Source organism: Hemibagrus wyckioides, linkage group LG07 (assembly GCF_019097595.1).
Source record: "Hemibagrus wyckioides isolate EC202008001 linkage group LG07, SWU_Hwy_1.0, whole genome shotgun sequence".
In the NCBI taxonomy this organism is placed as follows: Eukaryota; Metazoa; Chordata; class Actinopteri; order Siluriformes; family Bagridae; genus Hemibagrus; species Hemibagrus wyckioides.
This window is the reverse complement of record NC_080716.1, coordinates 13,972,707-13,986,470: the sequence shown is the minus strand read 5'-3', so window position 1 is coordinate 13,986,470 and position 13,764 is coordinate 13,972,707. Positions and strand designations below refer to the sequence as shown.

Below are 13,764 nucleotides of genomic sequence, written 5' to 3'. Positions count from 1 at the left end.
ATCAGAGCATCTCCAAAACTGCAGCTTTTTTGGGGTATTCCAGTCTGCAGTGGTCAGTATCTATCAAAAGTATCCATTAAGTCTTGTTAGCATCCTATGCATCCTGTAGGTATCCTTTAAGTTCTCTAAGTTTCCTCCATGGGCCCCAACTCACAACTTAGAGTACTTAAAGGGTCTGCTGCTAACATCTTGGTGCCAGATACCACAGCACACCTTCAGGGATCTAGTAGATTCCATGCCTCAACAGTTCAGGGCTGTTTTGGCAGCAAAAGGGGGACCAACACAATATTAGGCAGGCAGTCATAATGTTATGCCTGATCAGTGTATATATTAGCATATATCTGACCGTGTGATAATTGTCTGATGGTTATTAAGGTTCAGATTAGTGTTAGATTTAGGTGTTGGAAATTGAAGGTCATAACAATTAAAGAACATTTTATATTAGATAGTAGTTTAGATTTTGAAGCCTGTAATTCAATCAGAAGAACAGTCAATAAAAAACAAGGATAGACATGACCTATCTTAGTTAAGCTAGAAAACTTCAAACCTCAAATCAATCATAATTATAAACCAAACTCATTTTTCTTCAGTCTCTTTACTCTTTTGTGAATGTCTGCATCTAGAAAAAGAAACATCATTTAATGTGTCAGTAATGAAAATATGTGTCATGTGAAATTTCCAGTCTGCAAATTGTCTCTTGGATGTTATTATGTTTATTATTGGATGTTATTATTGTTATTATTTAATACTATAAACCTGGATAGATTCTTTCAGTGTTTCTGTTCTTCTACAGAGTCTCATCATTATGCTTCAGACCACCCACTAGAGGGAGAACTAAACATGTGAGATAATATCAGCAGCAGGAAAAGCAAGAAATCTGTCATTGTACTGTTAATGTGCACTGAGGCACTACTGCCAGATACCTTTCCAATGTCCAATGATATTCACATTAAACTGATTAAATAAAGAATAAAGCCTACCCAACACTCATTAAATGGTCTGCGTTCTTTGTAATATGTTGATAACAGAATTTATTATAAAAAGAATTCTTCTTTTAAACTTCTACCGGTGAAGACACATTTGTAATTACCTTGTATGACAGCAGTAGTCATGTTTGACACGTGTGAATCAAAGAGGGCCTTGGCTGACTGTGTTGTGATAACATCAAATGAGACATATTGGCCCAAATCTGCAGTAATTTTGAAAAATTTCAAGCGCTGCCAAATATTGAAGACTTTGCATGATATAGCATTAATTTCTGTAAATTACAAAATCCTGGAGGGACTGATTTATTTTTCACAATGGTAAAAATATAAATGATAGAAATATAAATCTGAATATAACAAAGTATATAACAAATCCTGAACGCCATTTCACATCAAATGAACTCTTAGAGAGGGCAAGGGACTTAATCAAAACAGATTTACACTTCAGGACCAGAATTTGCCCAGAAATGTGATGTCACCCAATTTCATTTCTGGTTCTGAGTGAATACAAAAAAACAAATTGTTGTCATATGTGCCATGGGTGCAAGGCACTTCCAAGTTCATGAGGGCATGTTAATGGACCTTAAAAAACAACCCAGCAACATTAGAATTGTCAGATAATACAGAAAGTTTGTTAACAGTCAATGTTTCAATAATGATTACAATTAGAAAATTGCTGAGGTTGATAGCATATTGGGATCAGCAAAAATGTATATAAGCAAAAGATGTATAAAAAGACAGCAACCCCATACCAACTAACTGTGAACTGTTAAAATTAAATTCTGTGAATGTCACACAGCCAAACCCCTGGTTGTAAAATATGTATAGAGATATCCAGCATCAGATCATTTCTATATACAAAGAAATTTGCATGCTCATCTGATAGTGAGTGTATGCCCATAGTGTGTTCACTTCAGCATTAGAAGTTAGCAGAAGGTCACTTAAAAGAGCAAACTTTGGTGCCACCTTATTGAACAGGTTGTTGTAATCACAGCTACAGGGATAAAACATTAACAATTCATTAAGCTGTATCAAATATTCATAGTCACTAGGGTGGTGTTTTTTTAAAAAATATAAACTAAAAAAAAAAAGGAGACATAATTGAGCATTTTAAAGTGGTCATGTCTCTGGTATCTCAAGCATAAATTCCATCGCAGTGATCCAGCCTCTCTTTTTGGCAATGATGAAAGCAGCTTCAAAAAGGTCAGGGAAAAATGCCATCAAATCTATCGTCTTGGCATCTTCAGCGCTATTGAAACAGAACAAAATTAATTCATAACAAAACAAACATTCAAAACAAAATCATATCAATAAGGTATATTTTCTGTACAACTCACTAATGCTCACGCATAATCCTTATGAAGCGCAGCAGACCAAGTGTGTTCTCCGGGTAGGGCTTTTTCTTATCCTCAATTTTTTGCACAAGCTCAGAGGGCAACTGTGGAGAAACAGGTATTATAGAAAGCCAAGTACTTTATGATTCACAAACAAGTATTCTGTTGTAGTCTCATGAATCACATTTGCATGATAAAATCACTAAAGCAGGCTACTGCATGATATACACTCACTGGGCATTTTATTAGTACTTTATTAACAGTATACTAATATTGAGTAGGGCCTCTTTTTGCTCTGAAAACAGCCTGAATTCTTCATGGCATGGATTCCACAACATTCTTTTTTTTTTAGATTCAGGTCCTTGTTAACATGACTGCATCACACAATTCCTGAAGATGTTTCAGGTGCACTTTCATGCTGTCACGAAGCAAACTCACAGAGGTAAATGATTTACTACAAAACAGGATGCAAAAGCAGAAACAGTCACAAAGGCTAGGTGCAGGCAAAAAAGAAGGGAAACACAAAAACAGGGAATGCAAAAATCGAAGAAAAAAAAAAACAATCACAAAAATGAGGGACAGCCAAAAGCATCAGGGTGTTCAGAAGAAATGGAGTCCAAGTCAGCATCCAACACATATAAAGCAGGCAAGAGTCAAAACAGCCATATCCATGGTATAAGCATCATTCAGAATCATAAGAATAGGCAAAGCTGAAACACAGAAAACACTACACAAACATAACGGCTTAGCACAGTCACAAATCGCAAAGAACTGAGAGTTTACCTCACAAAGAGGCACTGTAACGAAGGAGCTTAAAAAGAAAACACACAAAACACACACACACATACACACACACACACAATAAAGTGAAGGTAATACAAAGCTTCAACATGTTTGTAAATGTTTGAGCAGAAGCAGTTTATAATAGTTGTAATGTCACTACCAGCACCTGCCCACCAGAGGGACACCTCTCCCGAGTTTTGACGCTACCCACAAAGAACACTTCCAGGGTTTTATGGCATTTAAACAGCGTGTTTTCTATTCATAGACACATAGTATTGTGTTTATTACATTATCAAGCCATTTCTCTGCTTCTTTGTTTTCTGATTGCCTTTTGTGTGTTGACCTAGCTTTGGATTATCGTTTACTGATTCTTGCCCAGTGTTTCTTGGATTTGTTTGCTATCGCTGATTTGGATTTACTGGCGGAACTATGCCAAGGGACCAAACTGGCCGCCAATTATGCCGTAACATTATGCACCCTGGCGGCAAAGAGTGGATTGAACGACCCTGCATTACTGGCGGTGTTCAGAGAGGGACTTTGCCCAGCCCAGGCTGAGATTGGCCTGTCACAGTACCGACTAGGGATGCCACAATACTCAATATAATATTGAACCATTCGGTACGACCTCCACGGTGCAATACACATGTGAACTGCGTTTTTCTCCTTAAAACAATAATAACCATGCGTTTTAAAAAAATTTGGGGGGGGGGGTGTATTTTTTTTTCTTCATGCGCTCTATTACTCTCTGTACCTCCTGTGTGTGTTTGCCTGCACTGTATGTCTATGTGCTGAGACAGACACGCCTCCCCGTGAGTAAATATCCAATCAGTGAGCGCTAAAGTTAGGGGCAGTAACCATGCTTGTGATGCTGGTGTCAGATTTCACTCTAACCCTGGAGAGCGGTGAAGTGAGACAGAAACACGAGGAAGCAGCGCCGTGATTCAGATCTGTGGTGGGGGACATTTGTTGTTGACCATGATGCCGATGAAACAAAAACGGTAAACAAAAAATGACTGTGTTTAAGCAGTGTTCCACACGAGTTAGATACTGACATGGAAATACTTCCAACATGACCACACATCTACAGCTCCATCACCCAGAGATATCACTGTGTGGAAGCGGGAGCCTTTATTCCCGACCTCTACAAAAAAACACGCAAAAAAATTTAAAACGCTTTGGTTAAAGCACAAAGTCTTGCTCTAATAACAGATAGCTGGAGCTCGGGGGTAACAGAGAGTTATCTCACAGTGACTGGTCATTACAGAGCGGAAACCCGTCTCCTGTAAATAAAGTCATACAAGCGCTAATTTTTATATCTCACTATTTTCAGTACACTTCCATTGTGTTAGTTTATTTTTGCATTTAAGTAAAATAAAGAGAATTGCAACTAAAACCAGTTTTTTCCTTCTTAACATACTTACTGTTCCCGTCACCTAAACAAAGAATAATGGAAAAAAAACCTTTAATTTGCCAAGCCATCCGAACCGAACCGAACCAAAAACCCTGGGTAAAAACCGCGGTACATATTGAACCGTGGGTTAACTGTATTGTTGCATCCCTAGTACCGACATCACCCTATCTGAATATATTACCACAGCCATGCGCCTGGACAACCTGATCCGTCAGCATAAACACCTTTCATGTATCCGTGAGAATTCCCACAGGCCACGTGAGGAGGGTACTGCACTGATGCAATTACGCGGTACCAGAGTGCCTTTGGAAGAACACCAGTGTTGAAATCTGTGTTTCTACTGTGGGGGCACAGGCCACTGAATCATGAACTGTCCAGAGAAATCCACGAGTTTCAAGGTGAGAGACAAACTGTGGCATTCCTGTCTGATGTTAAAAGTAATCCTGCATCATACCCATGGCTCCATGGTGCTTTCGGCGTAAGGACTTTCACCTCCCAATGCTACCATGTCAAACCCCCATGCAAGTGACGGCTATTGATAATCTCTCCATTGGGGGAGACCACATTACCCATCGGACCCATCCGATTACCATCCAGACTGGACGAATTAGGAAATCACTGTCTACGTCATTCCAACCCCCTTGAACCCTATCATACTGGGCTTCCCCTGGCTGCAACTTCATAACCCTATCATGTCCTGGAAGTAGGGAGAACTGATCAGCTGGTCATTCCATTGTCACAGCCACTGCCTACGCAAGATCCGATCAACGCCATTTCTTTCAACCTCCATGGAGAGTCCAGACACTCCAGAATATGCCTTCATACCACACGAATATGAGGACTCACAAGAAGTGTTCAGTAAGGAAAACGCTATGCAGCTACCTCCTCACCATCCTTGGGACTGTACCATTGATCTGCTACCTAACAGCATGCCTCCTATAAACAAAGTTTACCCTTTCTCTCATCCTGAAACCCAAGCCATGGAGGATTATGTGAAAGAAGCTCTAGCCGCAGGCTATATTCGGCCATCTACGTCTCCAGCAGCCGCAAGCTTCTTCTTTGTGGAAAAGAAGGATGGAGGCCTGAGACCATGCATTGATTACCCATTACCACTAGTGCCAGCAGCATTAGAACAACTCAGGGAGGCCCAGGTATTCACAAAACTCGACCTACGTAGTGCTTATAACCTAGTCCGGATTAAAGCAGGGGATGAGTGGAAGACACTACAAGTAGCTGGTAATGCCATATGGTCTGACCAATGCCCCAGCAGTATTCCAAGCCTTCATTGGAATGACTGTGTCATCGCATATATAGACGACATCCTGATCTACTCATTCACCTATGAAGAGCACATCGTCACGTGAGATCAGTACTTACCCGGCTGTTACAAAATTAACTTTATGTCAAAGCAGAGAAGTGTGAATTTCACAGAGACAGCATTACCTTCCTGGGTTATGTCATTTCTCAAAGGGGGGTGGAAATGGACGCCGACAAGTCAAGTCAGACTGGCCAGAACCCGCCACAATACGGGAGCTGCAGAAATACCTGGGGTTCGCAATCTTCTACCAGTGTTTCATTCGCAATTACAGTTTCATCGCCAGTCCCCTAACCTTACTGCATTGGGGAAAACTATGGCATTTACACTGGACGACGACAGGCTCAAGTTGCTTTCGACAAGCTAAAGACCAGCTTCACCATGGCACCCATATTAAGACACCCAGACGCCAAGAGACCCTTCATTGTCGAAGTTGACGCCTCCAGCTGTGGAATCGGGGCTATGCTGGCACAACGCCATGGAAATCCCAGAAAAGTATACCCTGGTGCTAACTTACAGTATCTACGAAAAGCCAAGAGATTGAACCCTAGACAAGCCCGACAGGCTTTATTCTTCACCGTTTTCAGTTTACCATGACCTATCAACCAGGCACAAAGAACTCTAAGGCTGACGCCCTCTCCCACCGATATGATCCAATAAGCGGCCCCAGTGACAGGCCCAGAACAAAGAACTCCCGCGACCAACCTGTCCACAGAACAAGCTCTTTGTGCCTGCCTCTCTTTGTCCCCAAGTAATCCAGTGGGTGCACGAGGCCCTGGACAGCAACAGATTCTGGTGGCCCACACTAGCCCAAGACGTGAAGGAATACGTGAGCACCAGCAGCACCTGCACCCAGACTTGAACCAGCCGACAGCTCCCTACTGGTCTACTAGAACCTCTACCCATCCCCAACCGGCCCTGGTCCTACATTGCGGTGAACTTTGTTACTGACCTCCCCAGTTCTGCTGGATATACCACCATGCTAGTGGCAGTAGACATGCCGGCTGGTACCCCTCAAAGGCTTACCCACAGACTGCCACAGCCCTGTTTCATCACAAATTCCGCGTCTATGGTCTCCCGGAGGACATCGTATCTGATCGAGGGTCACAGTTTACGTCAAGAGTTTGGAGAGCCTTTTGTACGCACCTAAAGGTAAACGTGAGCCTCAGTTCCAGGTACCATCCACAGTCTAATGGACAGATGGAACGGCTAAATCAGGAGATTGGCAAGTACCTACTCACTTACTGTAGCCGTGAGCAACAACACTGGAGTGAATTCCTCCCATGGGCTGAGTATGCCCAGAACTCACTCACACACTCGTCTACAAGCCTCACGCCTTTCCAGTGCATTCCATGATACCAGCCGCCATTGTTTTAGTGGTCAGATGAGCCTTCCATGCCCACCATGGATGACTGGATCCGGCATTGCCAGGGAGTCTGGGTCAGTGCTCACGTTTGCCTACAGCACGCTGTGCAATGACAGAAGATACAGGAAAACCGCCACAGGTGCCCACATCCCAGATTCCAGGTCCGTCAAGTGAATCCAGTGACGTATCCCTCCCACCTTCCATATATCACTAGTGAAACCGGCACACCCCCAGGGAGACGATACGGCCCTGAACAACGAACCACAACCACTGCTGGACGGAACCCTAGCATACAGGGTAAACTCGCTCCTGAACTCTTAGTCACAAACACCGCTTGCAGTCTTGTGGACTGGGAAGGGTATGGCCCAGAGGAATCAGAATCAGAATCAGAAAAACTTTTATTGCCAGGTACAGCAAAGGATCAGCAAAGAGCACTTTACAGTACTAGGAATTTGTCTTGGTGTCAGGTGCAAACATATACACAGGTAAAACGCTGATGACATCTTAGACCCCTCCATAGTGGAGGAGTTCCATCGTCTACATCCTAATCGACCTGGTCCTCGGACCCGAGGGCGTCCACAACGTAGAACACCTGGAGGTGTTCCTGGGGGGAGGGGGTAGCATCACTACCAGCATCTGCCCACCAGAGGGGGCCCTCGCCCAAGTTTTGATGCTACCCATGAAGAACACTTCCAGGGTTTTACGGCATTTAAGCAGTGTGTTTTCTAGTCATAGACGCAAAGTGTTGTGTTTGTTACATTATCAAGCCATTTCTCTGCTTCTTTGTTTTCTGATTACCTTTTGTGTGTTGACCTAGATTTGGATTATAGTTTACTGATTCTTGCCCAGTGTTTCTTGGATTTGTTTGCTATCGCTGATTTGGATTTACTGGTTTTTGGACTTTTCTGCTTCATTGGATTACGAGTTTCAGAATGTAAACATTTCTTTGCATAAACACATTAATGCACATGTTTGCACACATTTCATAACCAAAATGCAGCAATAAACACACCTTAAAAGAAACACAGTGACAAATCAATATTGTCTACTGTAACATGGCTGAGAGACTTAAGAAATAAAGAGTTTCCCTGTTTGTGTTGGGAGGATTTTAAAAGAAATTCATACAATACATAAAACAAACAGCTGATGGTATCCAATGTATCCTAGTAAACCAGAGTTAATGTATTCATTGATAGAGAATTCAAGCACTTTTGTACATCACTCTGGATAAGGGCATCTGGCAAATGCCAGAAGTGTAAATGCAAATGTAAAGAGTAAAATCTGGTTGACTCACTTTTGTTTTCCAGTCTGAGAAGCTTTTCCCTACTGTAACAGCCTCAATATCAGAAAGGAGGTCTGGATCAGCATTGCGGCAGTTCCCCACTTCCTGTTCATTCCCCAGCTTTCTTAAGTACTCCATTTTACTGAAAATTTTATATAAAAAGCAACATACCATGTAAAATTCGTTTGCAACATACCATGTAAAATTTGTTTGCAGTGGATTTGAAGAAAGTCATTTAAAATACAACTTGAATATACAATGCAATGGCAATATACAATTTTAATTTGTAGCATTTGTTTAAGTGCTAACAAAAACTGTATTCTTTTTTTTGTTTTGTACAAATATTCAGATCAGCACATCATTTTGTAACTATCAAAATGCAAACAAATTGGCTAATTTGTCAAAACCCAGGGTTAATATTCATCTAACATGAGAACTGCTAATTTAGTGCATTCAAACTGTAAATAGTGTGAGTTGGAAATCTGACAGCAATTTTAAATGAACTGAAAATCAGTGTATTCAATGCAAACATATCCAAAATATAAAAATAACAATAACAAAAAAAAAAAATAATAATAATAATAATAACAACAATAATACACAATAATATAACTAAGAAATTAGTTATGTCTTACTCTTTATTTGGCCAAAAGTATGGGTGGCGAAGGGTTTCCTCTACAATAGGTCTGTCCTTTGGCTCATGACTGATCATCCACTTCACCAGGTCCTTTGCCAGTTCATCCTCCAGGTGTACCAAAGAGTACTTCCCATCAAGAATGTTACACTCACATCGAGGGCCTGTGCCAAATGGATGATGTCCACGGGAGAGGATGTAATATATTAACATTCCTGCAACCTAAATGTGTTTAGAGGTAAAACAGTTAGAACCAAAAGCTTTTTAATATCTATTATGGATTACTAATCAATATTAATCATTAATATACTGTACCTGAACATCAGAACTCTTCTTGTAGCCACTGTTACTGTCCTCTTCAAGAGTCTCTCTGGCTTTCCAGTACTTTGTTCCAGCAGGAGAAGTGCGGCAAGTCGTCTCCCCCAACTTCAGTCTTCGACTTATGCCGAAATCTGCTAGTCTTGCCTTTCCGGTTGTATCTGTTAAAAAAGTAATAACATTAAAAAGTTAACTGAAAAATTTGCCAGTCATGCATATATTTTTAATTATGTCAATAATTACAGACAGGACTGATAATTAATATGATTCCTACCAATCAGAACATTTTGAGGTTTGATGTCTCGATGAAGCACGTTCGTATCGTGGCTGTGAAGAGCATTTAGGCTATAGAGCACTTCTTTTACTATTTTCTTCAGGACCTGTAGCTGCTGAGAAGTGTCTTCAGGCAAATGGTCTTGAATGTATTCCTCCACTGTGTATTCACAAAGTTGAAGAGCAAGATATCCAAAATTGTCATCCTCTGCAAAGTCCACATAGCGCACAATACAAGGATTATCAAGCTGAGGGAGCCGTAAAAATTGCTCTTCATTTTTCAGGTCTTGATATTCTGACCTGTACATTCGTTTGACAGCTACCTCAGTGCCATCATCTCTCAGTCCAAGAAAAACACGAGTTCCATCACTTCCTTTGGCTATCTCAAATTCAGAACTATTACCAATTGTAAGATTCCTCAGGCGATAAACCTCATGTGCTTCTATGCTAGCAAGTTTCTCTAGCTTGGGCTTCCATCGATGGCTCAATGAAAGCCATTTTCTTTTTACTGGTGAATCCTCAGTGTGTGTTGTATATGGATGCACGCTGGAATCCGACTCCTGAACTGACGCCTTTGTAGTATTGGAATCTTCTTTTGAGCTAGTGTCTTGTTGATTGTCATTCTTTTTCTTCTTCTTCTTCTTCTTTTTCTTCTTTGACGACATGCTGTCTGCTGCTTCACCCAAGCAATCTACAGTCCTGACGCTTTGCGGAAATCTGAGATTTGTGTCCAGTACTCGCAGTTTCTCTTTAACTGCATCATCTGTTCCTATATCTACAGCAAGAAGAACCCTTTCAGGCACCGACGTTACTCCACATAAATGAATGTGCTCTGGGACAAACTCATGTAGAGCAGCAAATAAACGGTAAGTAAGAATGCTGACATCAGTTGAGCAGTTAGGATTGGTGAGAGGCATAAGTGCATTGCATAACGTTTCAAGCACATCATACTGAAGACTATCAGCAGCAGGCTTTTGCTTTGAGGACTTGTCCATAGTCACACAAAGAATACTTAGTATTAGGGGATTAAAAATATTTCCCTGCACTGTATTAGTTGGCAGTAAACATTTAATCAAAATGGGTAAGATCTCATTAAATATTTGAGGGGAAATTTCTCTCATCATGCAAATTACAGCATGTAAGCTGTTTAATGCCTGTAGCCTATGTTCAAAAGGAATTCTGGGAAAGCGTTTGATGAATCCCTCGATGTAGATGTCTGTCTTCTTGGAGTCTTTCAACCACTTTATACTACTCTGTTGATACAGTTCTGTTGATGGGCCCACAACATTAAAATATCCTTCAAAAAGTACAATATGTGTAAAAGGATGTTCCTCAAAAAAATGTTCCTTACAGAAGTTAAAAACCTCTGGCTGTTTTGTTCTTGGAACCATAGTAGCATAATTGAAAAACAGTCTGCATTTCTCTACTACTTTATTTCCTACAGGTAATTTATTAATTAGATTCTCTACTTTCTGATCCAAATCCGGTTTTACCCCATAAGTTCTTTCAGGGACTGCACCAGCTTCTATAAGTGCTTTGAACACGTCCAGTCTGTCCTTACTGGCAGCAAACTGTAAGGGTGTAAAAGGCTGTTGTTGATGACCATCTGGATTAGCTTTTGCAGCTATTAATCTTCTCACAATATTCAGTGGAACTCCAGGAGTATTTGCAGCATAGTGCAGAGCTGTTAGGTGATTTGTGGATAGTATGTTGGGATCCGCTTTTTCTCTCAGGAGAAAGTTACAAATCTCTTCATTCCCACATACAGCTGCTGCTGTCAGGAGGGAAACATCATCATTCCAGATTGCTGAAGAGTACAGTCCATTAATATTGGATTCACCAACAAGTTTCTTTAATTTCTTTGCTTTGTTGTCAACAATGCACTGTATTAACGGATGTGTTTTCCTTGGCTTAACTTCAACTGGAACCGGGACTGGAATAGGAATGGACCATTGTATATGGAATGCCATTGACTCCTAAATGTTCTGTGGAGATAAATTGGGGTGGTATGTGTGAGATAATATGTGCTGGACTGTGTCAATGAGACTGACTCAACGAGAACTATACTGTGCTGGACACACACACACACACACACAAATTGTCCTGTTTGCACTCATATGTCACTTTACATTACACTTTACACTTTATATTGATCCTGTTTACATGTTAACCTTAATATTTGCACTCACTGTCAACACTATTCTTTTGCACAGAGTCGGTCTACATGTTGTTTGTCTGCACTGTCTTGTCTTGTCATCCTGTGCACTTCTGTTGTATGTATAGTTTAGTTTTATATGTTTGGCTCTATGTTTGTCTGCATCACTGTACTTTGTCTTTGTTATGTGTAGCACCTTTGGTCTAGGAGGAACGTTGTTTCACTTCACTGTGTATTGCATCAGCTATATATGGTTGAAATGACAATAAAGCTTCTTTCACTTTGACTTTTGACTTTGACGAAAACAAGTTTTATCGGTTCTCGGGTGTAGTCAGTATATCCAAACTAAACTGAGTAAAGGAAGCACCAAAATATGATCAAACCAACTAAAGTTAATAATAAACAGAGGGGAAAATAATGATTTATAATAATTATTAATAAATATAGTAAGAATGAATTGTTATAGATGATTGTGTTGGTTACTGCCTCTTGCTCTTATTCATTTTAGTTTTTCAAACTGTAAAGAGTAATAGTTAATACTTGAGTAGTAGTTACACAGCATTTACAAAATGAATGAAAAAACTCAAGATAAAACAATCAAGATAAATAAAATAAGTTTTATATAAATAAACAGTAGTAGCGAAAACAGTAATGTATGGCGCCCTCCCTCAACAGTCATAATTATAAAAATACTTATAATAACCTTACTTACTTCTCATTGGGTTGTGATTCAGAGTGTGAATGAAGGCAAAACTGAAAATGACAGGCGTCTGAATGTCCTTCTCTTTAAAGATGATAAAAGGACTAGGAGATGATCTTCCTTCCTTCTACTGTAAGAAACACGGAAACACAGCCGGAGACATCAGAACTGAAACCTAACTTGGACCAATCAGCTGTGAGCAAAGTAATATGAATCTGACCCACAGATGTAAACGCTTTAACCCTTTGTAGTGATGCGAGAAGGATCATTCGAAAGGAAAAACCTTTTTGGGAAAGACACACAATCCCTTGGATTTTCCTGATAAGCATATATACGAAAGACATTCTGTAGATGATATAGTGAATGCCAGCTTTTTGACCCACGTATTACAAATCTGACACGCCGAAGCCACACCTTTACTTACAGCAAACTGTTTGTGTTTCTTTACGAGTGGAACATATTTGCATGCGGTGGGAGATTGTGAGAACATCAGCAAGTATACAGCCTGTTAATAGCTGGTAAGGTACCAATATCTGGTAAGTTGAACTTATATGTGGCACTAGGTGAGCATGAGGCTGATTTTGTGAATCACTGTGTTCACAATCATTGTGTTCAGGTACAGTCTGTTTAATATGCCTTTTCATATGTCTTGGGCTGATCAGGGTCTTATCATATCCTGTATGATTGTAATGATGGTCACTCCACCTGTAACACTGACTTATGTGTCTTTACTAGTTTACCTAGTTGCACACATTGCACATTATGTGGCTAGGACAAACTTAGGACTGTCCTAGCTTTGTGTTGTTGCTTCTGTTTGTAATTATATGGTGTATGTTGTTTATGTAGCACCAGGGTCCTGGAGAAACGTTGTTTCATTTCACTATGTATTGTGTCAGCTATATGTGGTTGAAATGACAATAAAAGCTTCTTGACTCTTGACTCTCTTGACTTTACTTTGGTAGCCACTGAAGGCTTTCCTTAGAGGACAGATTATTCCATACTCCTCCCATTGCAATAAAAAACATAAGGCCAGACTCACAGAATTCCCTTCTGCTACTGGTGTCTGCCCAAGAGTGCACATCCAATCCCTCCCCAGAACTGTTTAAGAAACGTCTTAACCTTATGACAGGAATTGATCTCATCTCCACTAAAGACATAGAGCGACTGTTATTGCAGACACGTAGCCCTTACTATGAACATGGGGATT

General features: G+C 40.5%; 1 protein-coding gene across 3 annotated transcripts; it reads right to left on the bottom strand.

Moving 5' to 3' along the window:
* Positions 1-1,014: 1,014 nt before the first annotated feature.
* Positions 1,015-12,735, bottom strand: LOC131356051 (uncharacterized). 3 transcript variants are annotated; one of them, XM_058394804.1, is made up of 7 exons: positions 12,570-12,731; positions 9,704-11,687; positions 9,427-9,590; positions 9,113-9,333; positions 8,490-8,619; positions 2,324-2,424; positions 1,015-2,235 (listed from the first exon to the last, which is right to left on the bottom strand). In XM_058394804.1, the coding sequence occupies exons 2-7, from the start codon at positions 11,670-11,672 to the stop codon at positions 2,106-2,108; spliced, it is 2,715 nt and encodes a 904-aa protein (XP_058250787.1). In that variant the 5' UTR covers positions 11,673-11,687; positions 12,570-12,731; the 3' UTR covers positions 1,015-2,105. The 3 variants fall into 3 exon arrangements, with proteins under 3 accessions (XP_058250787.1, XP_058250789.1, XP_058250788.1); XM_058394805.1 differs by lacking the exon at positions 1,015-2,235 and adding an exon at positions 3,104-3,131 and having other exon boundaries at positions 12,570-12,735; XM_058394806.1 differs by lacking the exon at positions 9,704-11,687 and having other exon boundaries at positions 12,570-12,729.
* Positions 12,736-13,764: the final 1,029 nt, after the last annotated feature.

Coding starts and splice junctions, on each gene's coding strand:
- LOC131356051 (XM_058394804.1), bottom strand. CDS start 11,672: ATGGCATTCCATATACAATGGTCCATTCCTATTCCAGTCCCGGTTCCA. Junction 8,620..9,112: donor TACTTTTGGCCAAATAAAGA/GTAAGACATAAC, acceptor TAAAATTTTCAG/TAAAATGGAGTACTTAAGAA. Junction 2,425..8,489: donor TCTCAGACTGGAAAACAAAA/GTGAGTCAACCA, acceptor GTTTCTCCACAG/TTGCCCTCTGAGCTTGTGCA.